General features: G+C 47.0%; 10 protein-coding genes across 10 annotated transcripts; 5 read left to right on the top strand and 5 right to left on the bottom strand.

Moving 5' to 3' along the window:
- Positions 1-633: 633 nt before the first annotated feature.
- BP5553_02142 (putative serine kinase ppk5) lies at positions 634-3,390 on the bottom strand (the record flags this gene model as incomplete). Its single annotated transcript, XM_032010765.1, has 6 exons — positions 634-843; positions 981-1,334; positions 1,382-1,673; positions 1,722-2,361; positions 2,413-2,630; positions 2,681-3,390. 6 exons carry the CDS (start codon positions 3,388-3,390, stop codon positions 634-636), a joined length of 2,424 nt encoding a protein of 807 aa, XP_031874819.1.
- A 545-nt stretch (positions 3,391-3,935) lies between these two features.
- Positions 3,936-4,262, top strand: BP5553_02141 (Uncharacterized protein; the record flags this gene model as incomplete). Its single annotated transcript, XM_032010764.1, has 3 exons — positions 3,936-3,957; positions 4,023-4,112; positions 4,165-4,262. 3 exons carry the CDS (start codon positions 3,936-3,938, stop codon positions 4,260-4,262), a joined length of 210 nt encoding a protein of 69 aa, XP_031874818.1.
- A 770-nt stretch (positions 4,263-5,032) lies between these two features.
- On the top strand, positions 5,033-6,119 carry BP5553_02140 (NAD(P)-binding protein; the record flags this gene model as incomplete). The annotated part of the gene is made up of 4 exons (XM_032010763.1): positions 5,033-5,201; positions 5,260-5,413; positions 5,473-5,500; positions 5,607-6,119. The coding sequence occupies 4 exons, from the start codon at positions 5,033-5,035 to the stop codon at positions 6,117-6,119; spliced, it is 864 nt and encodes a 287-aa protein (XP_031874817.1).
- A 774-nt stretch (positions 6,120-6,893) lies between these two features.
- On the bottom strand, positions 6,894-7,439 carry BP5553_02139 (uncharacterized protein; the record flags this gene model as incomplete). The annotated part of the gene is made up of 1 exon (XM_032010762.1): positions 6,894-7,439. One exon carries the CDS (start codon positions 7,437-7,439, stop codon positions 6,894-6,896), a length of 546 nt encoding a protein of 181 aa, XP_031874816.1.
- A 3,117-nt stretch (positions 7,440-10,556) lies between these two features.
- On the top strand, positions 10,557-12,084 carry BP5553_02138 (uncharacterized protein; the record flags this gene model as incomplete). Its single annotated transcript, XM_032010761.1, has 2 exons — positions 10,557-10,777; positions 10,968-12,084. The coding sequence occupies 2 exons, from the start codon at positions 10,557-10,559 to the stop codon at positions 12,082-12,084; spliced, it is 1,338 nt and encodes a 445-aa protein (XP_031874815.1).
- Positions 12,085-12,914: 830 nt separating this feature from the next.
- BP5553_02137 (uncharacterized protein) lies at positions 12,915-14,481 on the bottom strand (the record flags this gene model as incomplete). The annotated part of the gene is made up of 2 exons (XM_032010760.1): positions 12,915-13,634; positions 13,693-14,481. The coding sequence occupies 2 exons, from the start codon at positions 14,479-14,481 to the stop codon at positions 12,915-12,917; spliced, it is 1,509 nt and encodes a 502-aa protein (XP_031874814.1).
- An 817-nt stretch (positions 14,482-15,298) lies between these two features.
- BP5553_02136 (Uncharacterized protein) lies at positions 15,299-16,906 on the top strand (the record flags this gene model as incomplete). The annotated part of the gene is made up of 1 exon (XM_032010759.1): positions 15,299-16,906. The coding sequence occupies one exon, from the start codon at positions 15,299-15,301 to the stop codon at positions 16,904-16,906; it is 1,608 nt and encodes a 535-aa protein (XP_031874813.1).
- Positions 16,907-19,145: 2,239 nt separating this feature from the next.
- BP5553_02135 (UROD protein) lies at positions 19,146-20,511 on the top strand (the record flags this gene model as incomplete). Its single annotated transcript, XM_032010758.1, has 4 exons — positions 19,146-19,354; positions 19,416-19,843; positions 19,892-20,044; positions 20,093-20,511. The coding sequence occupies 4 exons, from the start codon at positions 19,146-19,148 to the stop codon at positions 20,509-20,511; spliced, it is 1,209 nt and encodes a 402-aa protein (XP_031874812.1).
- Positions 20,512-22,207: 1,696 nt separating this feature from the next.
- Positions 22,208-23,403, bottom strand: BP5553_02134 (uncharacterized protein; the record flags this gene model as incomplete). The annotated part of the gene is made up of 4 exons (XM_032010757.1): positions 22,208-22,582; positions 22,636-22,730; positions 22,778-22,902; positions 22,952-23,403. The coding sequence occupies 4 exons, from the start codon at positions 23,401-23,403 to the stop codon at positions 22,208-22,210; spliced, it is 1,047 nt and encodes a 348-aa protein (XP_031874811.1).
- Positions 23,404-24,418: 1,015 nt separating this feature from the next.
- BP5553_02133 (uncharacterized protein) lies at positions 24,419-25,192 on the bottom strand (the record flags this gene model as incomplete). The annotated part of the gene is made up of 1 exon (XM_032010756.1): positions 24,419-25,192. One exon carries the CDS (start codon positions 25,190-25,192, stop codon positions 24,419-24,421), a length of 774 nt encoding a protein of 257 aa, XP_031874810.1.
- Between the last annotated feature and the right edge of the window lie 1,150 nt (positions 25,193-26,342).

The raw sequence follows: 26,342 nt of genomic DNA, 5'->3' as shown, positions 1-26,342 counted from the left end.
GTAAAAATTAAAAATTAAACAACCCTATTATTTACTTCGACACCCGCTCCTCTGCGTAGCTATTCCGACACCACCACCTTCGTTTTATCGTACCCTATCCAAACCAACAATGGCTAACCACTCCTGGATATATATACGCGTAGTTGGCAAGACTTTAGGGAGTGTGTAGTGGCGGTTATGAGATAACCTAAATTCTAAGTAATATACGATGGCTAGGGTTTGAATGGCAGGTTGCCATGATAGTTGATCTATGTTATTTGTCAAGGTCTTGCTAGAGTTCGGAATATGCCTCCTTACGAGTTGCTGCGCAGGAAGGATGTCAGGAACTAGCTGCTATAGTACTAGAACTTAGAAGTTCCACTATCAACCATCGGATGTTTTGGGTAACCACAAGTAACACGGATATAGGGTGTTCGTGAGATAGCGTTTATGCATATATTATGTATCATTTCTACGAATGAATAAGCACTTGATGTACCAGAGATCCCATAGTAATGGCATATGTACCCTCCAGCCCCACACTTGCGTTTGAGCATGCGAATATACGTCTGGATCCACCCGTCTAACCTTTCTTGGGTATTACTCTAAAACTCCAATTTCTTTTATCCTCACCCCACTTCCCCCCCATCCCATTCATTTAGCACTCCTAAGAATAAACGGATGCTTCAAGGCTTCGGTGGGAGTACACCGCTTTTCGGGATTAAGCGCGAGGCAGCGATCCAAGAGGTCAGCAAATAGTGTCAACTCTTTTGTTTCCGCTTCGGTGAGCCCCTTGGATGCAGACATGAGGCGTGTCCGCAAATCGCGCGATGGCTTGGTGAAGGAGAGCGTTTTAACGGTGTCCTGATCGGAGAATTTGGGTTAGTGATGTTGGTTATGCTATTTTGGGAGTGCGGGGCAGCAACGCGGGCGATAGTGGGTTGGTCCACACATCACACGGTTCAGCTCTCTGGACAGTGGGGGAACGAAAATAAACATACCTTGCCAGTAAGCTTGTCTTGCTCAACACTTCTAAAATTGGCCATCTCGTCAAAATGGACGTGAGCAAATTGAGACCGTTTCAGCATCTTGGTTGTGAATTTACCCCGACATTCCATGATCGACCGAAGCATCTGATTATTGGTTCGACCCGTGAATAGAATCTTACCCGTGTAAAGTTCGTAGAGGGTGCAACCAACAGACCAAACATCGATGGCAAAATCATACGGCATACCCAGAATGATCTCGGGGGCACGATAAAACCGACTCACGAGATATGGTGTTATGTCGTTCTCAGATGAGTCAGACGCGGACCCAAGATCGCAAATCTTGAGCATGTTACGCGACTCGTTGACCTATTCATAGTTAGCAATATCGAGCAATACGTTGTGGTGACGCTTACAAGGATGTTGTCGGGCTTCAAATCTGCATGTAGAATGTTGCATTTACGCATCAAACCTAGCCCAAGGAACATTTGCTGAGCATAGGCTCGAACAGCCCTCAGATTGATGCCCACATCTCGACCAAATTTCTTCAATACTTCACGCAGATTGATGCTGAGATTCTCGAAGACCATGCATAAATGTCCTTTGTGCTCGAAATGCCGTTCTAAACGAATCAAGTGCTTCTTGTCATCCGGGTCGGCTTCGTTGAGGTTCTGAAGAATTTCAATCTCCTTCATCCCAGCTTTCCTCCTATATATGGTCAGTAAAATCTTCCAGTTCCTAGCTATAGTAACTTACATGGTCTCGTTGTTTCTGATAAGTTTGATTGCAACCAGCTTTCTCGTCGTCACATCCGTGGCCCGAACGACGCTTGAGAACATGCCCTTGCCAAGGTTGGCCTGTACATGGTACCTACCATTCAGCAGTTCTCCCAAGATGACCTTGTAATATCCTTCGATATCATCCCAATTGTCAAGCATCCCGACATCCAGCTCTTTGGCTTGGGGGATTCGCACCGCTTCAGCTACATCATTAGATACTTTCTGAGACGCGTTTTCGGCTTGTGTAGATTCCTCAGCGAACATATCATCATCGTCTTCGGCAAACATATCAAAGTCATCAGCGGACTTTTGCGGGGCTTCGTCAGTTGGAGCATGTTCAAGAGGAAGTAGCACATCTTGTTCAGTGGTTTGCTTGACTTCATCATATGCTCCGGAGGAAACTTCTTCTTCGTGATGTCGTTGGACATCTCGTTCTTTGTCCTCTCTCATGTCCTCGGTTGGATCATAGTCTGCCGCAGACGGCCCATCATCACCACCGACGATTGCGGCTCCTTTGGTATTTGCAAGGTCTTGATCATTGGATATTGCGAAGGCAGTAGGTGATGCCGGATCTTGGGACTCGGTTGGAGTCGAAGGAGTGGAAATGGCTGGCGATGCTGCGATTGAGTGATTAGTATAGGCGACTGGCTGGAATTGTAGCTGCTTACCTGACTGAGCTGAAGAGGTGGTGTCATCCTGACGAGAAGGGGTGGATTCTCCTGTCTTATCTCCCAGTTGCAAGGCTTGTACCAGCAAAGGTGTTGCAGAACCTCTATACTTAGCTTTGATTGCCTCACGACGCTTACGTCTTTGCTCGATCAAGGTTGCTTCATCAAGAGGTTCTTCGGGTGCCTCAGATCTAGACGACTCAGCGGTGATACGTTTCCTTTCAACTAGTTAGCGAAATAGACGCTGCATGCCAGTGAGCGCACTTACTTTTCTAGTTCAATATTATTTGAAGACTGATCAGTATACTGCTGTGCATTCCCTTTCGTAGTTTTAGCCTCATGTCTCGAATTCACAGCAGGCAGCGGGCTTTGTCCCCGTTTGCTCACTGACTGGTCCACAAACTCCCGGTTGTTCACATCCCGATAGCTATTAGAGCCATGACCCCCCCGGACTCTATAACCATTAAAGCGGTCTGCATCCCTTCGTGGCTGGCCATTACGACTATATTCCTCCGCGCCGCGACGCCGCCGATATGGCGATCTACTCCGCGTCCGATGACGTTTCTCAAGGTATCTATCATGATCGTCATATCGCAGATCTGAAGCTGCGGTAGATCCTCTATCTAGGTCTTCGTAGGGTGCGCGAGGGTGGCGTTTATATTCGGAGGTAGCGTTGTCCTCATAATGAACCCTGAATCGGCGTGGATCGCGTGGTCTATCAGAGTAATCATCGTCTCGAGATCTTTTGGATCCTCGAGATGGACGGTCAGAGTATGGGGATTTGCTTCCTTCGAGGGATCTCCTGCCCCTTGGGGTGTAGCCATGTTCAGGCGACATCGAAGTGGACTTGCTAGATCGGTTTCTGTCTTGAGGGTCAACGGAAGTGCCATTGAAATTCGGCAGCGACGTAGTTGCCTTCTCTACACTGCTATCCCGATCTCGAATCTCCCCCTCATCTGAGCTGGCCGAGGACGCCATCTGGACAGCAGCAAACAATCAGACGGTAGACCCCTGCCTTTGTGTTGGACAAAGCTGTGTTAGCCAAGGACCACAATATCTGATCTCAGTGTGAGAAGAGCCCAACCGGGAATCTATCGTCTGCCTTCAGGTATTTCAGCACATTATCTTTATCTTCGAATTTTATCTTCGAATTTGGATGTAGGTGTCCGATGTTGGAGTCAAATGAGGCGCAGTTTGGTTGAGAGTGGTTAGGTGACAATCGGTATGGGTTGACGATAGTCGATGGTCGATGGTCGTGATGTGGACGTGCAGATCAGATACGGCTATCGAAATCTTTTGGCTTGCCTAATGCTGCCTAGCGGCTGTGGCGCAGACATGCGGCTTGTGTGAAGTCTTAAACGCGGAAAGCCTCGTTCATAAAAATGCCCCTCGCCCCCTCCAAGCTCGACAAAACACATCCCGCCTCGTACCTCCAGCTTCCTCCACATTCATAGCACCGCCAAAGCCGTGCTTTCCTGTGCATCTCCTCCATACCAAGTTATCTCGGAAGATCCAAATTCACCATGGGAGGCGCTGACAGAGCAGGTAAGTCTAGACACCCCACCCCAATTTCAGCCTGATTCAGTGAGCTGACAAAACTACACCAACAGGCGGCAAGGCAAAGCCATTGAAGCAGCCAAAGAAGGAGAAGAAGGAGTTGGATGATGAGGACAAGGCGTTCTTGGAGAAGCAGAGAGCCGGTCGGTCACATTTGTTCCTCATTGATTTATGCATAACTGATCAGTTCGACAGATGCCAAAGCCAAGTCCGAGTTGGCCGCCAAAGCAAAGGGCAGCAAAGGGCCCCTTAATACCGGATCTCAAGGTATTAAGAAGAGCGGCAAGAAATAAATGCTTAGCATGAGAGGAGTTTATCTAGAGCAGTTATGTGTCCAATGGTTGAATGGTCAAACCCCGGAGAATATGGCGTTCATGGAATTCGCGATGACAACCAGGACAGCCCTTGGCAGATATACCGTCTCGAGAAGAATTAGGAATGCATGAGAGTGATACCAGTGCATATAGACCTACCCTCCCCTGTGAGGTTTGAACTATTCATATTCCACCATCAGCCATAAAGCTAGACATATTAGTTGCATATCAACTGCTTTTGGCAGGGTGTTATTCGGGAGTATATCACGGGCGCTCCGATATCAATGTATCTAATATACGACTACCTACCTGCCTAGGTATCTCCGGCAAAGGGCCCTCGAGGTAGATAGTCGGGTGTCCACTAATAAGTACCTTAAGATTGCATGTCGAAAAGCTTGTCCCAGTAATTTGAAAACGCTCGCTGCAAGCCTGGAGCACTATACCGATAGTTCTCTGGGGCATAGAAGAAAACCCTGCTGAGCAATATCAAACTAAGAGATTGTATACATCTTCCTGTCCAAAATATATTCGATTTGTCGGACATACTCCCATACCCACCAGGAGACGAGGCTATAGCAAGGTTGTTATACCTCGGCTCCGGGACGCCTCCGCAATCCAGGCGGCTCCCTACTACCCCACAGTCCACACCCACGCCTTAAATACCATGCCCAGCCTCTAAATATAATGCTTATAACTCGTTCATCTCTTTTTATACTTCGTACCTAGATAGAAATCATTTGGTTTTTACAATGTCATCTCAACGCGCAGCCCAGATCGCGGGCCATCTAAACTACCCTCAAGGTCTCCTCGCCGGCCAAGTAGCCATCATCACTGGTTCAGGTCAAGGGATCGGTGCCGAAGCTGCACGCCTCTTTGCGAATGAGGGTGCCAAAGTTGTGGTATCAGACATTGATGCAGGTTCGGAATCCTGAAATGAAATTGATAGTAGACCATTGCCAGTGCTAAAACTGCGTAGCAAAGGCAAATGCCGTGGCTGAAAGCATCAGTAAATCTGGCGGGACGGCTATTGCCGTACCAGGAGATATGCTGGATGATAAATACTTGAAAACACTCGTCAAGAAGACCGTCGAGTTTGGAAACACTATCAATATCATAGTGAACAACGCAGGGTTAGTTAGCTAGTCGTCTTCTAGATTGTATCCTGCCTTTAACTGACATTGGCTCATAGTTATACTTGGGATGGTGTAATCCATAAGGTGAATAACTTCCAATACGCAATTTTGGAACTGTCTTTTTATCACGAGCCTGAGAAATACCCGACCTAGATTTACAATTCGGAGATACTAATTCCTTCGGTGTCAGATGACGGATAAACAATGGGATAACATCATAGCACTGCATAACACCGCCCCTTTTAAACTCGTCCGTGAAGCCGCCCCCTATTTCCGAGTCACAGACGGCCAACCCCGCTGTATAATCAACATATCCTCAACCTCTGGTGTCCACGGCAACGCAGGACAAGCTAACTACGGTCTGGCTAAAGCTGGAATCAACGGTTTGACGAAAGTAATTGCAAAGGAATGGGGCCCGAAGTTTGGCGTCCGGTGCAATTCAATTGCTTTTGGCCATATTTTAACCCGATTGACGGCTGCAAAGGAGGATGGCGCTTTCGTTACAACTCCAGATGGAGAGAAGATCGCGCTGGGGATACCCACGGGGCAGGGCTCACAATCTAAGGATGCCAACCTTGATATTCCTCTTAGAAGGGCTGGTACCGCGACCGAAGCTGCAAGCGCTATTCTAGCACTTGCTAGCCCGCTTTCCAGTTATATCACTGGACAAGTTATCATGGTTACTGGGGGGAGGAACATGTAGGAAATATGTGTCTTCACGGGGCTGGACCAAGGTTTATTTGGACACGGAAGTAAATTATGGACGTCAAATATTAAAGCAAAAATACCGCCAATAACCACATAATATATTCCATCATAGATTAGTCGATTCTGGGGTGGTCTGACAACAAAGTAGTCCATCCCGGTCTGTGTTTAAGAAGGGCGTTCCAAATTTCTCGCCCAGCATGCCGAGTCTCGGTGCTCGAGGTGAACGATGCTGTTGTAGATAATGAAACCGTCATAGGATTGGCGGTCGGCATGATATGTACTGACGAAGCTGGGAAATAGACATAGATACCCGAGCTTGTAGCATTTGCGTAATAGTGGGGGATGGGTAACGGTACCATCCATGAAATTATGGCCGATAAAAGCAAGGTGCTCAAAATGAACCAGGAAATAGTGTACTTCTTGTCAGATATGATATCCTTGGCCTGTATGGCGACGGACACGAAGGTTTGGCAGAAGTTACTGACCCAACGGAGAGTCTCTACACGTAAACGATTGAGATTACGCGTAAACTCTCGGGTGGAAAAGGGTTATCGAAAGTATGCAAGCAAACCAGGCGCGGAGGGAGTTTGTCCAGAGCCTTTCGCAGGTTGGCCACCCCTTGTCGAAGGGTGCTTCTATGGCTCGACCCGAATCCTTTGCTGAGAGCTCTGCAAATATTTATCAATCCTGTCTAACAGTAACTCAATCCTATCCGTTGCAATACGAGTGCAGCTACAGGCAGCTACAGGCAGTAACGGATTTTGGGATTTCAGCTGCCATTAGCGTAGCTATTGCAGGGGTACACGGAGCTGTAGTCACCACGCTGGGGAGTATACCCGTGGTTGCAGTCACAAGTTGCTGAATATTTGCTGTCATCAATTGGCCTTCTATTAGGATCCTCTTCAACTGCCTGACTCTGACTCTGCCCTTCGGTGAGGATCCCCCCTAATAGTTGGTTGTTCTTGACTAGAATCTGGTTCGACTCTTCTGCTATCCCACGAATTGTTGCGACGACAGAAAGTAACGCATTGGTATGAATATTCTCCAGTATTCGGTCGATAGATATCAAATTTTGCGATACCTGAAAAACATTGTTGAACATTTCTTGAATCTGAAGGTTGCGCTCTTGCTCATGTTCATCTCCGATATCGTTGCCGTCAGCGCTATAATTCGCAGTATTGTCGTCAATAGTTGGATCTTTCTTAGAGTGATTTATCAGAAGATGATCCTCATTGCCTTTTTGAAGGCCATTATTATGATTGTGCTCACTAACTAGTAGCGGCGAGGGAGGTAACGGCGGTAGAGGGCTATCCATTTTGGAATTCTTTTGGGGATCAAATGGTGTGTCAAGAGAAGAAGAAAATAGACACTAGTTGTTTGTTTTTGAAAAAGGAGAGAACGAGCTGAATTCAAGGGGAAGTTTTGTCTTAAGTGTCAATGACCAAGGCCCCGCTGGAATAGATAGAAAGACGCAATCAGCTAAAGAGGTAATTTTTCTGGAAGGAAAAGAGACACTGGAAGAACGGGATAAATTTGGATACGTGACGCACGACAAAGAATGTGGCTGAATTAGGAATGAGATAAAGTATTCGAATGCTCATCAAAGGGCGAAATTTTATATGAGAATAAAGGATGCCCGGATGCGGGATATCGCTACAAGTTCCAATATTGCAGGTTGGTTTGTTAACTAGTATGTTTCTTTGTTAGAAGTCCTAGTATAGAATGCGGGCCCATTAGCTTATTGTGCTGGCATCTAGCATAGAAAAATGTCCTCCCCGAACGCTGCCGTCCTTTGGGGCACCGTCAAATCTTTGCGGTTGCCAATCTGGACCCTACTGCTGCCCACCTACATTTGCATTTACATAACGCCATGGTGGATGTATCGGCATCACAGTGATCCACGGGCCCATATCATGCTCCGACGTATTATTAGGAATCTTGTCGTCTGGTTCGTCGGCACGCTTCTTATATGCGCAGTGACAGTCTACTTGGAGTCGGAACACCTCTCGCCATTGGTGTATGCGGATGAGATTATGGACCAAGCTAGAGAATGCGCATATCAGGCTCAAAATATCGAATGTGAGGTATATGACAGAATGATAGAGAGCGAATGCTTTGCTCTGGAAATGTGTCTCGCTAGACATCTTAGAGGTATCTACATCATGGCATTTTTGAAGGCTTTCCAAGAGTTTTTTACAGCAGACCAGTTAGCTCTTGCCCCAGCTACATTAGCAGTTCCACATATCCAAGCTCTAATAATGGACGATTTCGAGAATAAAATATAACGCATACCTGATGGTTGGGAACAGTTGGAAGCATGGTGATGGTGATGGTATCACCTGCCAGGGCAGGTGGGGAGATCTCAAAAACCAGGGCAGTTGTTAAATAACAAGCACGAAACTCGAAAGCGTAGGGATATGAACACAATCAATATTGACAGTCATACTTGAGGGTGTCTCTGTGGTGGGAGGACAGTGTTTAATACCAATGGGGAAGCTTTGAGGTGCAAGTAAAAGCGGAAAGAAAACGTCGGACCTAGAGTTACCGAGTTAGATGAGAATTAAAGCTGGATCAACTTTTATTTCCCTTTAATTAACCCTATTGGTTTTTAAGTCATTGAAACTTGAACAGGTTTGTCAAGCATGTTAAGGATAAGCATTGAGATACGTTTCATTATGATATTTTATGTTGAGCCTGCAACTTGTGACAACTGCACTGCAAAATACTGAGATGCCATAAGGTTTAATCTGCCAAAATAATAATAGCACTTGTATTGAAGAGGGTAAGTGATCTGTGTGCTGGTTTCCCGCGACTGTGAGCACTTCCCCATGCCACCTGTATAAATACACAGCTACCTCGGTTTGCTACTCGCATCTTAGTTGCTCGTTTTTATCCTCCTGAAAACCAGTAATCAGATCCAACATTGAGATCTAGTCCTATATACTTCCAGCGAACGGGGTTGGGTTAGGAGAGTTAATAGACGTGAGGGGCGAGGAAAACAACATTAAAAAAGGCAAGTGAGACTCAAAGCAGTATTGCAAAGGTGAAATAAACCTCAGTCAAGGCAGGCGATCTAGATTCGGAGAGCCAAGCTCTATGCACAAACAAGACTTTAGATCGCGCCAATTATGGTCTTTTTTGGGAAAGGGGCAATGTAAACACAAAGCAAATACTGGCGACTGGCCAGGAGGTGATTATGGGGGAATTGCGACGTTCATTGTAGCCTTCTAGGTTGAGAGGATGATGGATGGAGTATTTATCTTTCGAGATGGGTGCCATGTCGAGAGAAGTTCCATGAAGGGGCGGAAGAAACGAAGTATAGTACATATTATTAAATCCGACAGCTATCAATTGACAAAGGAGTGTACTTCGTATGTCGCGTCAATATGTAGCTGAACAGTGTCCTGCCTTCAAGCTTTCAAGGGTCCCCCGCCGGCTAAATAATCTACATGAAGCCCCTATTTTCTTAGCGAACTAAATTTCAACTTCACGTCAGCCCAGAATTTCACAAACACCCCGATTGCAGGTGCAAAAGTTCGATATCAGCTCCGAAGCGGGAAATAAGATGGCTTGAGAGAACCCATGCAGGTTTTGATATTGGGCCTATGGCACAAAAGTGTTCCTACCGGCGGGAACAGAGCTAACAGGTAGCTGAGGGAAGGCGGGAGATACAGTCTGTTATCTTGGTTGGTATGGTATACTCCCGTTAAATTTTGGCAGGTCGGAACAGCTGTTATTACGATATTATCTCCCTGTCTCCCCACCGAGTACTAGCGGTATCAGCAATGCCGGATATTGGTTTCTGCTTTCACCTCTCCGTAGCTGTACAACAATATTTGCTTTAATCCCAATTGCAAACACATATTTTGGCGGGCGTGTCAGACTAGGTGCATGGAGCCGGATATCTATCATGGCAGATCTCAAAGCAACCATCTTGGGAGATTTTTAGTTCTTATTCGCTCGCCTATCTCATAAGCCCTGATTAAGTTTCTTCATCGACTAGATCCAATCTATAGCCGAACTGCATTCTGGCTTGAATGATATAAGGACCTAGGAGAAGCGGAGGAGATATAGCTAAAGAGCTCATATCTAAAATTTGACGCAAAGGTAGAGTGCACCTTGAGGTCTACTGCGCAACAACGTGAACATTTCACGGCGTTCCACCAAGTATCTAGCTATCCACTCTATCTACAATAGCGCCCGATATAATCCAGCGCAGTACTTGGTATGCTTCTTCATTTTCCACGCCGATCATTACCATAACTCACTTTCCCCTTCAAAGTCGCTGCTCGCAAGATGGAGAGCTGAATCAGTTATCCCCACTAGGTCACTTTGCAATTCCATAATCACAATACAGCATGGCCATTTTATGATTCCCCTCAACTCAATACTTACTAGAGAAATTGGCATCTTATAAAGTTCGAAGTCCATCATGCCACCCAAAACCAAGCGTACACCCGCGGCCGCAAACGCCGACGTTCAGGAGCCTAAGCCCAAACGACAACAGAAGGCAAAAGCCCCAGCTCAAAAGGATGCCAAAACTCCGAAACCCACCAGGGTGAAGTCTTTAGCTGCGAAAGCCGCATCTACACCTCCAATCCCACCATCACTGATCCCGCAAGGTCACCAGAAAAGAAGCCCGTTAAATTTCTCGTAAGTCCGTTGTCACATTGGGATTTATTTATGGTTCGGGGTCTTCGTCCATTTTAGCTAGAGCACCACTTATTGTGCTCTGATTCCAAGTTCTTACCCGGGACCACCTATCCTGAGGGCTAATTCCCTATTCAACAAGTCCAATGAATTATCATTTAACTAACCAAAGGTCCTGAACCGACCCTCACAGAACACCAAACCCCACATTTGTAACCGTCTACGCCGGCGCTTTGCCTAATACCCAAGTGTTTGTCCTACACAAAAGTGCTATAACGCATTACTCACCAGTCTTTGCCAAAATACTCTCCTCCGCCCTCCCTTCAAATCCAACAAACGTTGCCAATGCTGCAACCACAACCCGGATTCTGGCCACGAGCCAAGCTCCAAAAGCAGCTACTGCAGACCCAGGTTCTATTCCAAGCCGAAATTCGAGCACAATCCTTTCCACCCCAATCACCCTCTCCACAACTCAGATTACCATGGAGGCAATCCACCTCCCAACCGTCTCTGCCTCTGTCTTCGGTCTCTTCACAAATTGGCTCTACTTTCAAGAACTCCCACCCCCCACTCCGCCGGATCAGCTTCCAGATCCCCTGGAATTAACTGAGCTCTGGATTTTCGGATCGACATATCTGATTCCCAGCCTGCAGAATACGGCCATTCTTCCTCTCATTTATCTCCTCTCTCACCACGATCTTATTTTCGGGAACCTTGAAGGATTAGGAGACTTTCGAATGAGCAAGTTGAAGACATTTTGCGATTTGGCGTATTCCGAGAGCATAGTGATAGGGAGGGATGAGGTTCAACGTGGGGATCGGAAGAGGCAGCTAAAGCAGTTGGCGGTAGATTCAGTATTGAGATACATTGCTAAGGGAATAGCTGTCGCCGACTGGGTGCCCGATTTCCCTAAGGCTATGGTGGTGGATTTCACGACTGAGATGGTGAGGTGTGTTGAAGGGTTGCCTAAACTGGCCAAGGGAGTGATTGGTAGTAGAGACAAGAGTTATCTAGTCGGTGTTAATGAGGAGAAAGGGGATGCTTTGAGGCCGCAGAGTGGCCAGCAGGCAGAGCAAGCGAGGAATAGGAACACTTCAGCTGATGGTGGTGATATGGCGATGAATAAGGAAGGCGAGCGAAGCCAAACAAGAAATATAAGTAGAAAGCACTCGGATAATAGGGCAGACGAGAGGAGAGAGGATTCGAGCGCCATGGGAACGGGAAATCCTGACAAGCTCCAGGCAGGGTCGTCGGGGACGCAGAAGGACGAGCGAAATGCAGTTGCAAAGCAACAAAACGCTGAAGTTTGAAGCAAGCCTGAAATCATTGTCCCCATTAAAATTAAGTACCTAACAGATGAGCAAAAGGAGAGGTGCATGAAAATTACCTCAAAGGCGCATACAGTTATCTTGTAGGAGGCTTGATACCACATATTTTTAGGCCGCAAACACAAACATCCCAAGGGAGTGGTATACATAGCATGTGGTTCCATATCTGTGCCGTAGCCTAGCATCCGATGCATGCTATGACAATGCTAGAGCAAATGAGCTGCTGAGTCGGTCACAATTAGTTACCTAGTACCTAATTGTCTCACCAAATATTGTATATCCATATGGTGAATGTGCACATTCCAGATATTGTCCCCTGGAGGAGTCCCCGAGTTCCATCGATTCCAGAACTGTTAGGCCCTGTTTTCACCGTTCATTAGATTAACAGCTCTATGTTGGCGTTTACTCAAGCACTAATAACTTCTAAACCGAGTAACAAGCCCAAGTAAGTTGGTGACAAGGTTGAGTGACAACCACAAGTTGGCCCTTACCCCATACTCAGCAATGGAGGGGACCGCAGCTTTTTGCTATGATACACACTCTACGGTTGGAGGATCTGATCTAGACATCAGATGATTAGCAAGATTTAATAGGATTTGGAGTATGGTTTCATGTATTTCGTTGTCCTGTATTGGTTGTTGTAGAGTATCTATACATTTTCCCATTATTCATCAGGCTGTCTTGTAGCTCATTAGAGGCATGTACAACTCTCCTTTCCTCAGGGACGAGCTTTCGTATATGCAGATTCGCTAGCCTCAACGACCGCTAATCAATCGATTTTGAATCATTCGAAGCGTAGTCGATACTGGCGCTCATCTTATTCTCGGCGGTCCCACATAATCCAGTACTCTCCTCTTACCAAAATCTCTCGCCTTCTTCCATTTGCAGTAGAGCGTGACGACATCCTTCAACACCACGAACAGGCACCCGCCAATCACAGTTCTTCCCCACTTCTCTTTTAACAACCCTCTCCCAGCAAGTCGTACTCCAATCCCTCGACCAACTGATTTGGCAGGTAATAAGCGATATAACAAATCGCCCATTAGTGAAGAAATAGCGGGGAAGAACAACGCGCCCATAACTGTAGTTGCTATGTGAGCTGTCGATATGTCCTGGCGGAACTCCCAACCTTCGTTGTTACGAGCTTGTCCGCCTTGTGGCCCCTCAGCAGCCACATCTTCATGTGCATTCCCCGCTTGTCCTTGTTCAATACCTGCAGCTTGGCCCTCATTCCTGGCATCATTACCGGCCACTCTTGCTGGTGGAAAGCGCTCCTCCTCAATTTCTTGCACAATTTCTAGCTCAAAAATGGCACGACCCTCTTCATTGTCTGCGTTTCGAGCGATTTGCTCGGCAGTTTCCCCTTCTCGTGGTTTGCGCTGTACAGCCATATCCCACTTCTTTTCTAGATCAGCGAAGGCGTAACGGTAGAGTTCACTATATGCAGTTCGGAGGTAGGGGATCGTTGCAAATGTGAGACCTGGGGATGGAGGCCAATCGTATATGTTTTGATGCGAGTGATTTAGGAAGTACTTTTACAACACGGGTTAGCATGGGCAACACACGTAGGACGAGGCCAAAGACACTTACCAGAGGCATAAGTAGAGGAAACGTATAATCGGCCATCTTTGTCCGTAGAAGCACGAGACCAGGCCCAATTAGTGGTAAAGTGAGCCATGCCTTCCAATTCGAAATGGCACCCAATCCAGGCAAGAAAGGATCCGTATTTGAGATCAAGGTGTCCAACCACTGCATAAGTGAGGTGCGGTGGGTATACTGAGTTCCCCGCATAGATGCTAGGAGCCTCGACGCATCCTCTGGCCCGAAGACAATGTGTATTATATTGAAGCCATAGACAACCAACCCCGAATAACAACAGCCTACTATGCCGCTAAGAGCAGTGGGGAGTATACAAGCCGTAGCAAGGGTCTGGGCCCGATCGAACATGGTGACAACCAGGTCTTGAGGGCGCTCGATCTTGATCTCCGCTTTACACTGCGGACATACTATTTGATGTGGAGATGCGAGCTCGCCCGGTTTGGGAGCCTCTGCATCGGCAATCCACTCGAGGAGACATTCATCATGAGCCACAAGCGAGCAAGGACACGGCTTCCTCCATATAGACGTTCCGGGAGCCTCCTCTGTCTCATCCCCCTGGCATATCCAGCATCTTCGGATATCTAGTTGTGCACCGGGCGGTGGATTGTCGAGGGACGATACGCCCGCGCGGGGATCATTCAAGAGGACGGTTTCTGTGCCTAATGATTGATCTGGCCGCGAAGAACCAGGGATAGTGGTTGGTGTGGACGGTTGGGGATTTGCCTGCCTCCCATCGCCACGCCGGCCGGAATTCTGCTCTGAAGGAGGCAAAGAGGCCATTGCGACAATAGTTTCGGGTGGTCGTAATGCGTGGATGGGCGTTAAGCTATGGGTGATGATGTTGGCTGTATCATATCATTGCAGGCATTATATATTCGCAATGCTTGATGGCGGAGGTCACTTCCGTAGTTTGTTTAGAAATGTTATTGTTTTGTTGTTAACTGAGCCGGGGAGCTGGGACGATTGCACGAAGGTGACGTTCCAGCCTTGTGGCCTGCTCCGTCCACCCCTGACGTATAATAGTGGACGGATGGAGAGAGGCTATGAGATTTGTATAGAGCGCTAGCAAAGGACCCTTAAAACTACCTAGGTACTTCTCTCAACTCAATTAAGTAATGTGCTTCTCAGTTCTTACATTCCTACCTCCGTAGGCACCAAGTACCTAGGTAGTCGAAACAGACAGATTGCTTAACGAAGTTAAAGAGAGATCAGTTTAACAAGGGCCTTTGCTCTACACTCCGTAGTGGTAATTATTTACAGAGTACGTCCAAGGCGAGCCGGCCACCAAACCCAACCAGTCCTTTTTCTTTAATCTTCTTTAGAGGATTGAGATATCCAAGCTCGAGCCTTGCTTGCTTGCTAATCGGGCGGCGGATCTCAGATTTATCATTGTCCGTGCCCTCCTTGTCTCGGTCTTCTTGTAGCTCTTGTACGGAGTACGAAGGTACTACCGTGCCTACCGTACCTAGGTACCTTCTTCAGACGTAACTGTTTGTACGAAGTATACATTTTCATACGCACCTCTGCTGCTTCCATCTTATCACGCTCGTTACTTTGCGCGCAATGCATTGATCGCGAGACCTCATGTAGCCTGATCATGCATCCGCACAAGCCTCTTTCTCTTGTCGCCTTTCTCACCATCGTTGCAGGAATCGTTTTTGTTGTGCGATATGGGTCGCAAGGGACTCCACTTCAGGAGATCGAAAGCTGGATACGCCCTGGGTTTGTGAAGGAGAAAGCGCCAATGCCAGCAGCATGCGAGGACCAATTGGACTGGCTCGACATTTATAATTTTACAAATCCCATACGATATGTCTCGCGCGACATCATCACCAAGCCCGTAAGCTCACGCCCAGGTTCAGATCGGCCATCTCTAACGATATTGGACGAGCCGCTCTTCCTCGACCTCGAGACGGCCGATCTCTCGCAATCGAAGACCCTGAAAAGCGAAAAATGTCTTCCTCCCTTGATCCTCGAGGTGCCGCATGTTGCGATGCCCGCAGTCGACGCATCGAACATGATTTTTGGGCTGCAGACGACGATTCAACGTCTTAATGACACAGCCAAGCACCTGGCGCGCTGGCTCCCGAACACGAATGCTCGACTCTTTGCAATTGTCATAGACCTAGTCAAGGATGAGGAAACACCTGCCAACGACCAACAAATGGCTGCCCTGGAGAAGGAGTTCCACGACAAAGGCATGAATGTGTCGATTATACACCCAGTCCACCCAGACCACAGTCTCCCACAGAGATCCTTCTCTCTCGTTGACGTTATGTACCAAGCGCGAGACAACAAGACAGAGTGGGTTATTTGTATAGATGAGGATACCTTCTTCCCTAGCATGTATGACCTGCAGGCAATGCTTTCCGCACATGACTTGTCGAAAGAACAATACCTAGGCAGTCTAAGTGAGGACTGGTGGTCAGTGAACCATTACGGACTGATGGCCTTTGGCGGGGCTGGGATATTGCTTTCCTCACCTCTTGCAAAGGTAGTGCACGACCATAATGACGATTGTATAAAGCACTTGCGGACAACATCGGGCGATATCAGTATCATGGATTGCATATACAAATATTCGACGACAAAGCTCACGCATATCCCAGGCTTACATCAGCTAGATATGGGCGGCGATGTGTCCGGTTTCTACGAGTCAGGGAGGGAAATGCTGTCCCTACACCATTGGAACGGGGGCTGGGGTGCGGCATTTGAAATGGAAAAGATGCACCTGGTAGCCGATATTTGTGACTCCTGCTTTTTACAGCGCTGGCAGTTTTCGAACGAAATGGTACTCACCAACGGCTTCTCGATAGCGCATTATCCGAAAGGAAATGCTTCTGGAAAGAAACCGGCAGGCGTTTTAGATACGAGCAGCGTTGATAAAATCAATTTCAACGAAATGGAACAAACATGGAGTCCACAATCGCTGGGAGGGGACGAAATGGACGTCCAGCATTCCCTTGCACCGCTGCGAGGCAAACTTCCAGACGATGTGAAAATGGGATACAAGCTGCTAGATAGCATGTACATCGATAGCGATCCCACTCGCGGCAAGAAGAAAGATGTTGTCCGACAGGTATATTTTAACGAGGGCGGCGAAGGAGAGAAAGATACAGTTATGGTGTTGAACTGGCGTGTTGGAACCAGCAACCCGGCCTCTGCGGCACCTGCTGGCCAAAATTCGTCCGTGTCGGCCATATAGGAAACACTGCGCTATATACCGAGTGTAATGTTGGGCTTTGGCATAGGCCGCATGGCGTATTGGCGTTATAGCGACTGTATAAAGGGTATAGATTTGGGACCATCTTCATATTGTGTACTATACTGATGATCACGGATTCATGGACACATGGAATGGAAGATGTTACATGGAACATCTTGTGCGATTTTAATGACAAGAGTTGTACAGGGCATCTCGGACTTCTCCTTGTTGTTTTTGGCTGCATCCTTTTTTGAACTGCTGGTTGAAGCTGCTAACTATAGTTATGCTCAAGCTGTAGGGCCTTGGTACCTTCCTTGCCGCCTGGCTTATAAAAGAGCCCATGTCATATCATTCTCCTTTCGCGGCCTTTTTTGTTTTGTTTTGAAGGTAATCCGATAGCCAGCAGTTCCCTAGTCAACACCACTTGATGACGGCAATTCCTCGAAGTTCCAGTAGAACAGTGGTATATCACTGGAAGCCCATAGCGGGCCTTAATGCTGGTTGCGTATGAAATCCCAACACGGGGACCTACGTAACTTGAAAAAGGCTGATCCGATAGCCTGAATAAGGACAATCAAGTACAACACTTTAAAGATCGTGGGATATCAAGCGCAATAGTTAGAGATGAATTGTGGCAATGGCCTCGATATCATAGGCCAGGGGACGCCGTGATTGATGCAGGAGGATATCTTCGTCGTCATCTGAAAGATAGTCTGTCAGCAACCCAGGAACCTATCGCCCACCAGCCATACATATCATGCTAATGTGATTCAGGATATTCGCAACCTGATTTTGTGGTGGTTTCATTCCTACCCTACATACTTCTTCACCTGCGAACATGCGCCTATGCTCCATATGATTTGAGAAATTGAGGGTCGGTTGGACATTGTTGTAACAGCCCCTTGTACAGTACAGTGTGGTACATAGGTACCTAGGTACAAACCCTCGCATCTTGGTATTTATGGCTGGCGCAACCCCAAAGACGCTCAGGTCCATTCAAGACCTAGGTATCTTGGTCCTTGCCAACCACTGTACGCTACTCCGGCAAAGCGGCGGCAGCTCCCGGAGCCATAAGAAAGTACAGTTACTGGGCCATGAGGATATATTGTTGGGATTCTCGAGGCGGAATTGCGGAGATCTACAAGGTACTCTAGCGTTGAGAAGATTGTAGAAAGTCTCAACCTTCTGTATACTGAATGAACTCTCCTCATTGCGCTCTATCTCTTTTAATTTCCTCGCCACCCCTCATAATTCCCTTCTTCCAACAGGGCTCAAGTGAGACCACTGCAGGTAGCCTGGCCTGGTTATCTCGCTTTGCCCTCGCCAATCTGGCCTACGCCCTGGGCCGCCGGAACGGTCGGGTTAATCTAGGAAGTCGCATATAGATGGTTTGGTCCAGCCAATGCTTCTCTGCGCCTCACGCATGGGACAATGGACGGCAGGGAACCACGGTCGATAAGCAAGTTTTAGGGAACTTGGCCGGAAGCCTCCCTCGGGAAGAGGGTGGTATATATTGAATTTTGGCTGTTAAGGCGGACGATCTCATATTATACTCCTCTTACGGAGTAGCCAAGTACAACAATCAGTATCGGTTATTGCTCTTTCACTATTGCAGCACAGTACGAGTCCTAGGCCCGAATGGATCTTGAACCTTATATATGTTTTTATCAACTTCAGCCTTGAAACAATTGTATATACCGAGGTTTGAAGTTATACCCCCATACCATACACTGTGTGCTTGGACTCGCTCCATGTAACTAACACATGACCAGCAATACTCCCTATAACTCGGGTGCTACTATAGTACCGCTTCCACTAGGTAGTTTAGCGCCTGAGGAGATACTTTCACATCATTCGTACAACGACGCAAGGGACTTCTACTTTCGCTTGGCCCTCGTCCTTATTCTACTCTCCCTGGGACGTAGAATAAGTAATAAGATACACACGATTATTTCCACAAACTGATGAAGCTGGTCATATCCTGAAATTGCTTCCACAATATATTCCCCGCGGATTTGAAGTAGTGGCGCAGCTATGGGTATTTGGATATTTCAGGGACGAGGTGGGGGGAGGGGCGGATGCGGGGCACTTGCGAACGGCCCCCGCGGGGCCCAAGGTCAGCAGAATAAAACCCACCTCACTCCCACCCTCTCAGTGTCTTGCAAAAGACACATTTCAAAATTTATCATCATAAAACCAAGAGAAAGCATTACATCGCAGTGTTTACGGCAGTTCAAAAATGGCCAAAATCCACCGCAATCCGCCTTTCCGAGCCGAGCATTTGGGCTCCTTACTCAGACCCAAGGAATTTCTCCAAAAGAGGGCTGCTTTCGAGAGCAAGCAATTGAGTCAAGAGGAACTCACACTAGCCGAAAATGAAGCCATCACCAAGGTCGTCAAAGTTCAAACCGACGCTGGATTCCATGGTGTAACTGACGGAGAATATCGGTGGGTTTGAAGTAGTCGGTGGTTTTGGCACTTCATATTGGTTGTGCTAATATTCATTTAGCCGCGCTGTCTTTTGGGGCACCTTCTTCGAGGAGTTGGAAGGCATGACAGAAATCAGAAACCCATCCATGGATATTTTCCGCCCTTATGTTCCTGATATTGCTGGTTTCATTGAGAAAGGTCACAAGCCGGGCCAATCATGTGTGTGCACAGGAAAAATCCGCCATAAGGGGAAGAGCACTTTGGTCGATCAATTCGAATACATGAAGACACTGATTCCAGAAGAGCGCTGGGGTGAGATTAAATTGACCATGATTGCACCTCCCTGGTACCATCTCCGTTATAAGGACGGGCAAGCATACCCAAAAGACGTCTATGCCAACGACGATGAATATTTCTGGGATATTGCCCAAGCAGTCAGGGCTGAGTTAGATATCCTCTACGCCGCTGGAGTACGAAATGTCCAATTTGATGACCCGAACTTTGCTTGTAAGTCAGCAGCATTCCGTTATTTTTGCAAATTATGCTAAGTTATAGACTTCTGTTCCGAGAAAATGATCCAAGGGTGGGCAGAGGACAAGTCGAATACAAAGACTCCAGATGAATTATTAGATTCATACATCAAGTGCTATAACGACAGCATCGCGAACCATACTGATAAGATCCACTTTGGCCTTCACATCTGCAGAGGTACTAATTTCCTACGCTCTTCAAATCTCCTCTAACGTTGACGTCTAGGAAACTTCATGGGCTCTCGCCATTTCTCAGAGGGAGGGTATGATCGTATCGCCACCAAACTCTTCCAAGACCTGAATGTAGCAACTTACTACCTTGAGTACGATACTCCCAGGGCCGGCGGATTCGAGCCTCTGCTTCATCTCCCAGCACACAAGAATGTCATCCTGGGTGTAATTACATCCAAATTCCCCGAGCTTGAGGACAAGGAGAAAATGAAGGAACGACTGATCGCAGCTGCCGACGTTATTGCCAAAGGAGCTGGGCAAACTAGAGAGCAAGCTCTAGAGAGAATGGGAGTTAGCCCACAGTGCGGCTTCGCTAGTCATGAGGAGGGCAACTTACTTGGCTGGGAGGATATGAAGAACAAACTTGCTCTAGTGAGAAGTATTGCGAATGATGTTTGGCCAGGTCAGTCATAGGTCGGCATTTCGGATGAAGATCAATAAGATTCAACTCTGTTGATTTCCCGGATGTTGTGATGGAGATCTGGGACGTGTCTGCGAAGGGCCCTGGGGGCTTCCGCGACAAGCAGAATATCGATTTTCGGCGTTTCCGGGAGAGGTGAAGGCATTGAAGTCCAGTGGGTTTCCACACCCAATCTCATCTAACGTTTCAATTTTATATATACCGGCATCCATAGTCTAGAACATCTAATGTACTTGATATTACAAGAACCTAAAGATATTATATACTAGGCCTCTATATCTGACCGAAATTGAGATATTCACACGACTCGAATACCTCAAATTCGGCCAGACATTCGTACAGCTTGAATATCTCAAATCTGGTCAGTCATTCGTGCAGCTTGAATATCTCAAATTCAGTCAGATATTCGTGCAGCTTGAATCCCTCAATTTCAGTTAGACATTCGTATAGCTTGAATACCTCAATTCCGGCCAGGTATAGAGGATACGGTGGGCGGACAAAGGCTCACCAGAGACCTAGGAATAGGTTCACTTTGCTGGCTAGATATTAGAATAATAGAGTAAGTACAAAGTACTATGGTTAAATACACCTAGATTCCTCTTGTAAACAAATTGGTACATTTTCTGAAGATAATTAAACCGCTTAGAAGGCACTCTATAGGCGTAGGCCACAAAAATGGAACCCATATATCACGTGTCACATACCCACTTCGGAAATTCTCCCGCTCATAAATAAATACCCGCCATCACGCTATCACGCCACCAAAACCTCATGTTTGCTTTGCCGCTCCTCTTAGCACATGAACATGGACGAAAAGCAATAACTTTGTTGCACATCGCAGGAATGCCGAAGATATCCGATGGGCGGATAAAGATTTCTCTTCTTGTGCCAAGACTGCAATTGATCCAGGGTAGTGAGTGCCACTGTGTTTGGTGCAAGGCCCCTTTGAGGTCGATATAATCAAATCACCAGGCATGTAACCAATTAATAACCCCGAGGTCAGGGTTGGAGCTCCTAATTCCTTCTCGTAGTTATCCCTTGCCTAGCCGAAAAGGGAAAGTTGCATATCACGTGATGTTATATGCCCAAATTTTAAGCCGTAAGCTCATCAGAACTGGAAGAGGGCAGAAAGATACCTAGGTACCTAGGTACTCTTGAACATATAATGCTACAGATAATAACTCTTGACTTGGCCAGGTTGCCTCCAATCACGTGGTGATGCCCTAGTACTCTGCTACTGGGTATACTCTATAATAAACCTACTACTGTACCTAGTACACCTAGTGTACTCGGTGTACTTAGGACACTCTATAAAACTTTGGATGTTTTCTATAACTTTGCTACTAGTATACAACGACCAGACGGTAGGTAAGCTGGGAAAACTACGCACGGGTCAGCCGCCGCCTTCCCGGGGTATAAAGCTTGCGCGACTTCCCAATTCACTCCTCTCCGTTCTTTCATCTACAAATAGCCCAACAACTCTATGAAGGGCGTGCCTTGCCTACCATTTCTAAGCTTAAGAACAATGTGCAACGTGGCACCAGAGCCCTATTGAAACAGACCAGGAGCTGCGAATTTCACCGTGGCAAGATTGCGCGAACCCGAATAGTACATGTTGGGCCCTTTCCGCCTGTCTTAAGCGCCCAACTTGTCTCCAATACACGCCATACGATCGGTGATTTTCCGTCATTAGACATACTGAAGGTATGGATTTTGCAGGGCTTCCCGAGCCGTTGGTCTCTTTGCCATATCGATGACGAGTAAATAGTCGATAAAGTCCAGTAGCCGAGTCGACACCGATGGATCTGAGAGAGATTGTAGTTCCTGGCGCAAGGTACCTACTTTGATTAGCTTGCCGAGACCCGGTCCAATTTCCATCGATGTCAATTGTTCAGCAAGCTCAAATTCGCTCTTGTACGGCTGATAATCAATACAGATCCCGAGTGACCCAACGAGACTCTGGAGTTTTGCAATGCACCACGCTTCGGTATGATCCTCGACGATCTTGTCACTTGCACCAAAATAGCTCTCCCGTGGAGTCAATGTCCCAACTTCTCTATTAGTCTAAATCATAAGAGGGTGTGGATGCAACTAACCGTAACACCGACGGACCATACATCTGAGGAGTGAAAACAGCCTATGCCTTGCCACACCACCGGAGCCCGACATGGAAGACAGTGAAGCCGCTGGCTGTTATAACCCTCCTTAACCACTATCATGTAAGTGTTGGTGAAGGGTATGGGGCAGAGGAGTACGTACTCAGTCCTAAATCTCCTAATTTAATTATCGGTGAAGGCCCATCGATCCTCGACAGGAAAACATTGTTTGGGTTAACATCTAATCGCTTTAGTCCCATATGGACAACACTGCTAGCAGTAGAATACCTACCTGTATGAGTAGCATTTATATCTCTTGAAAATATCAAGGGCTGACAGGACCGATTTAGAAATGATCTTGGGCAATCGTGAATCGCGTCGATATTGGTGGGATGATAACGATTGCAGATCAGTTTCCAGACATTCGAATACCAGACATAACGGGTCTTCCGCAGCGGCATCACACTGGCGTACGTCTTCTTCAAAGGAACCAAGAGCGTTGTAGAGGGTTCGGATGTAGGGACTCGAGGCAATGTCGGGGATCTTATAATTGTTGTATTCACGCTTCAAGGCGGCATTTTCGAGTTCAGCTACAGCTGTTTTTACGACAGCCCTTTGGTTGGAGTAAGACATTGGCAATTCCAGCATGGTGATAGAGACATACCATCTCGCATTCATACGAGGACCCGACAGCACTTGAGCTTTGTAGATGGTGAGAGATTTCAAGGCGTCCAGCAGCTTATAAGTTCCTGATGCTCCCCGAATGATTTTTCCAGCACGCAAGGTCATACTCTCCTTGTGTGGATCTGAGGCTGGGATAGAAGATGGAAAGAGGTCGCAAGTGACCACAGCTACCTACCTACCTTAGGTATTGCATATAGGTACGGAGCACTAAGAATGTATCCCATGAGCAAACTCCGCATGGAGTACTCCGTAGCACATGCGAGGTGGCCCAGCACAGGCTACCCTCTACTTTACTTGTACCTTAACTTGACTTCATACCTCAACATGACCAGCCAGCTTCTCTACAGTCACTATAAACAACAAGTATCACATCCTCACGGGACGGCCAAGTATAACATACCAGCCATAACATTCACGACAAAACCGCAAAAGCTCTCAGCGCTCAAAGCTACTTGGCTGAAAGGGAAGGGTATAGGGCCACTAGGCAGACGTTTTCCTTTCTAAATTCAATCACCGGAAATTTCAGGACCTGCATCAAAGCTCAAACGGCCTCTTCGTTCTCACTAATCAGCCTTGCTCGGTGCCCAAGAGTCAAATTTCGTTGCTTAGAATGGATGCTCAGAGTCTCGAGTTTACGATGCTGGTGTATACTCCGAGGTTTTGCCTGATATGAATGGAAAGCAGCAATGAGACTGGGGACTCCATAACAAGGAGATCCATCCCTGGCGGAGAAGTTGTAGTTATACCCGCTATGTGTTGATCTCCATGATGGCTGTTGTATATGGTGAGAGAACTCACTTGCACTTTGTGGACGAGGTATTAGTGACCTCATAGAGCCAAAGCAGAGCGATCATTTCCAAAACACATCAAAAGGTGGTAATGGAGCAGGAATATTGGATACACTCAAGTTAGTGGTTTTGAACTACAGTTTCATTTGGTATTTGACTGTATCCGGCTCGTTGGTATTTCATTAAAAACAGGCAAGTCATGCAGCAACATCATTTCATTGTCAGCCCCCCTAACGCCCCAACCAACAAGTCCATCAGGCTATTTTCAGACAGTGTAGCAACGCAGATCTGTGATGGCGTTAGTGTTGGCTGCATGAAACAGAGTGGTTGACTTACCAGAATCGTCTCTTGGGTTTTCTCGCTAGCTCATTCTCCGCTTCCTTAAACAAGATATCGGTGTCAGTAATGGCCACTCCACCCCGCTCCATGGGACTATGCTCTGGAGAAGCAGATCTCTTCACAAGCTTGCTTTCCTCAATTTCCTTATCGGCTGACTGACTCTTCAATGGAGTGACATTAGGAAAGAGGACACGGGAGCTTTGTCGATCGTCACTTGCTGATTGCATGATTTCGTTGGCCTTTCTTGCAGCACCAATAGCAGGTTGGGGATTTTTAGGAGTTGGGGCCTGTTTCTTTTGGGCAGGCTTAGGATTGAAGACGTTCCCAAGAGGGTCGCAAGGGCGCGAGCTGCTTTCTCGGGGCCTCTTCTTTGGAATAGCGATACTAATGGGGGGGCGCTTCTTTGGAGTATTGAAAGGGGTAGCGGTGCGAGGAATAGTAGAAACTTGAGCAACTATGTTGCCTGTTGTCATGCTCTTGAGCGCCATGGTATTGGGAATGTTGGATGGACGTCTAGCTGTAGCGAGAGTGTTGGATGGGTGTCTGGTGGTAGAGCTTGATGCTCTCATGACTGACTGGTCATCGGTATCAACAATATTTGGATGGAGACGAGAAAGTGCTTCGTCCAACAGTTCATTGAATCTCTTGGAGTGACCCTTCAAGATCCTGTTAAGAGCCTCCTCGGTGATGCCGTCAGTTTCCCCAAGGATAGCCTTCAACATGGTTTCTTGAGCGTCAAGAAGCTGTTGAAAATGTTGGACCTTCATTGTCACTATGACTTGCTACGTGAATACGTTAGTTGGATGTTTGGTCTCAGATCGAGAACAGACAACCTACCTCTTGGCTGAAAGGGGGTTTGTTTTCGTGTGATGGTCCAGTTTCACGCGTCTCGTTTTATCAAAATCAGTAACTGGAAGTGTCACAGAGCGATTTTGCTCAAAGAAGACGATGGACAATGTCTAGATTGTAGTAGGACAAGAAGGGACGAGAGTGTGTTGAGGGACCGTCTAGAGAGCGCGTGGGTGATGGTTGTATCTGTAGTCTCCTTTCACCTAAAAGTAAACAAATAGAGATCTGTCTCGATAGCAACCTTATCACCTAGGGAGTAGGCGGTGGAGTTATTCGTGCGTTATTTGAGTGGGCGGTGAAGCTATTCGTAAATGTCTCGATAGGGGGCCGATAAACAAAACATCACCTTTCCTAGACTATCTACCTATGGATAAAAGCATAGCGGCACTAGCAGCAGGCTTGGACATCGTCTCAAAAGGTTTCAAGTATCCGTAATAGTCGTTTAATATAACTAGAGAATCTGGGTTGTAGGCTCCTTGATACTACTCATTTGATGTAGTTTTTGTTGCGCTATTTCTCATATGCATCATAGGTATTCTGAGACCAAATCAACTCTGCTAAAAGTATTACTTAAAAAGCTGTGCAAACAGCAAGTCAAATGCTGTCAAATGCTCCTCACATCCACTAGTGGTTAATTTATGACATGGTATTAATAATTCTTCTCCCTTGGCAAGAGGTGCCGCGTTTAAGTGCTGGAATTCCATTCCTAAGCAGAAATACTCTGGAATAGCTAGACGGGGGCAAGAAGTACACAATTAAGCTATGATGTACGGTATTACTGTTCCATAATATCGTATGATAAAGGGTTGGAGGGCGGGTAGGTTAAGGGGACGAGGTCCGGAAGGCATTAGACAGTTTCGACGGTGAGATCACCACCACAGCAAAGGCTACCTAGATATTGAATTTTGTTTAGAATTCTCGCTTCGCTACTGAAGAAGCAGCGTTAAGCAGCTACGCTGGCAATTACACTGGACCGTACTGCGTGCAAAAAGCTCGGCAGGATAATAGCCCACCCACCCTCCATCAAGTTAAAGCAGGCAGATGACCAGAAGCAATAGCGCCACATCG

This window comes from Venustampulla echinocandica (assembly GCF_003357145.1).
Source record: "Venustampulla echinocandica strain BP 5553 chromosome Unknown scaffold_0, whole genome shotgun sequence".
In the NCBI taxonomy this organism is placed as follows: domain Eukaryota; kingdom Fungi; phylum Ascomycota; class Leotiomycetes; order Helotiales; family Pleuroascaceae; genus Venustampulla; species Venustampulla echinocandica.
This window is presented reverse-complemented; position numbering and strand designations above follow the sequence as displayed.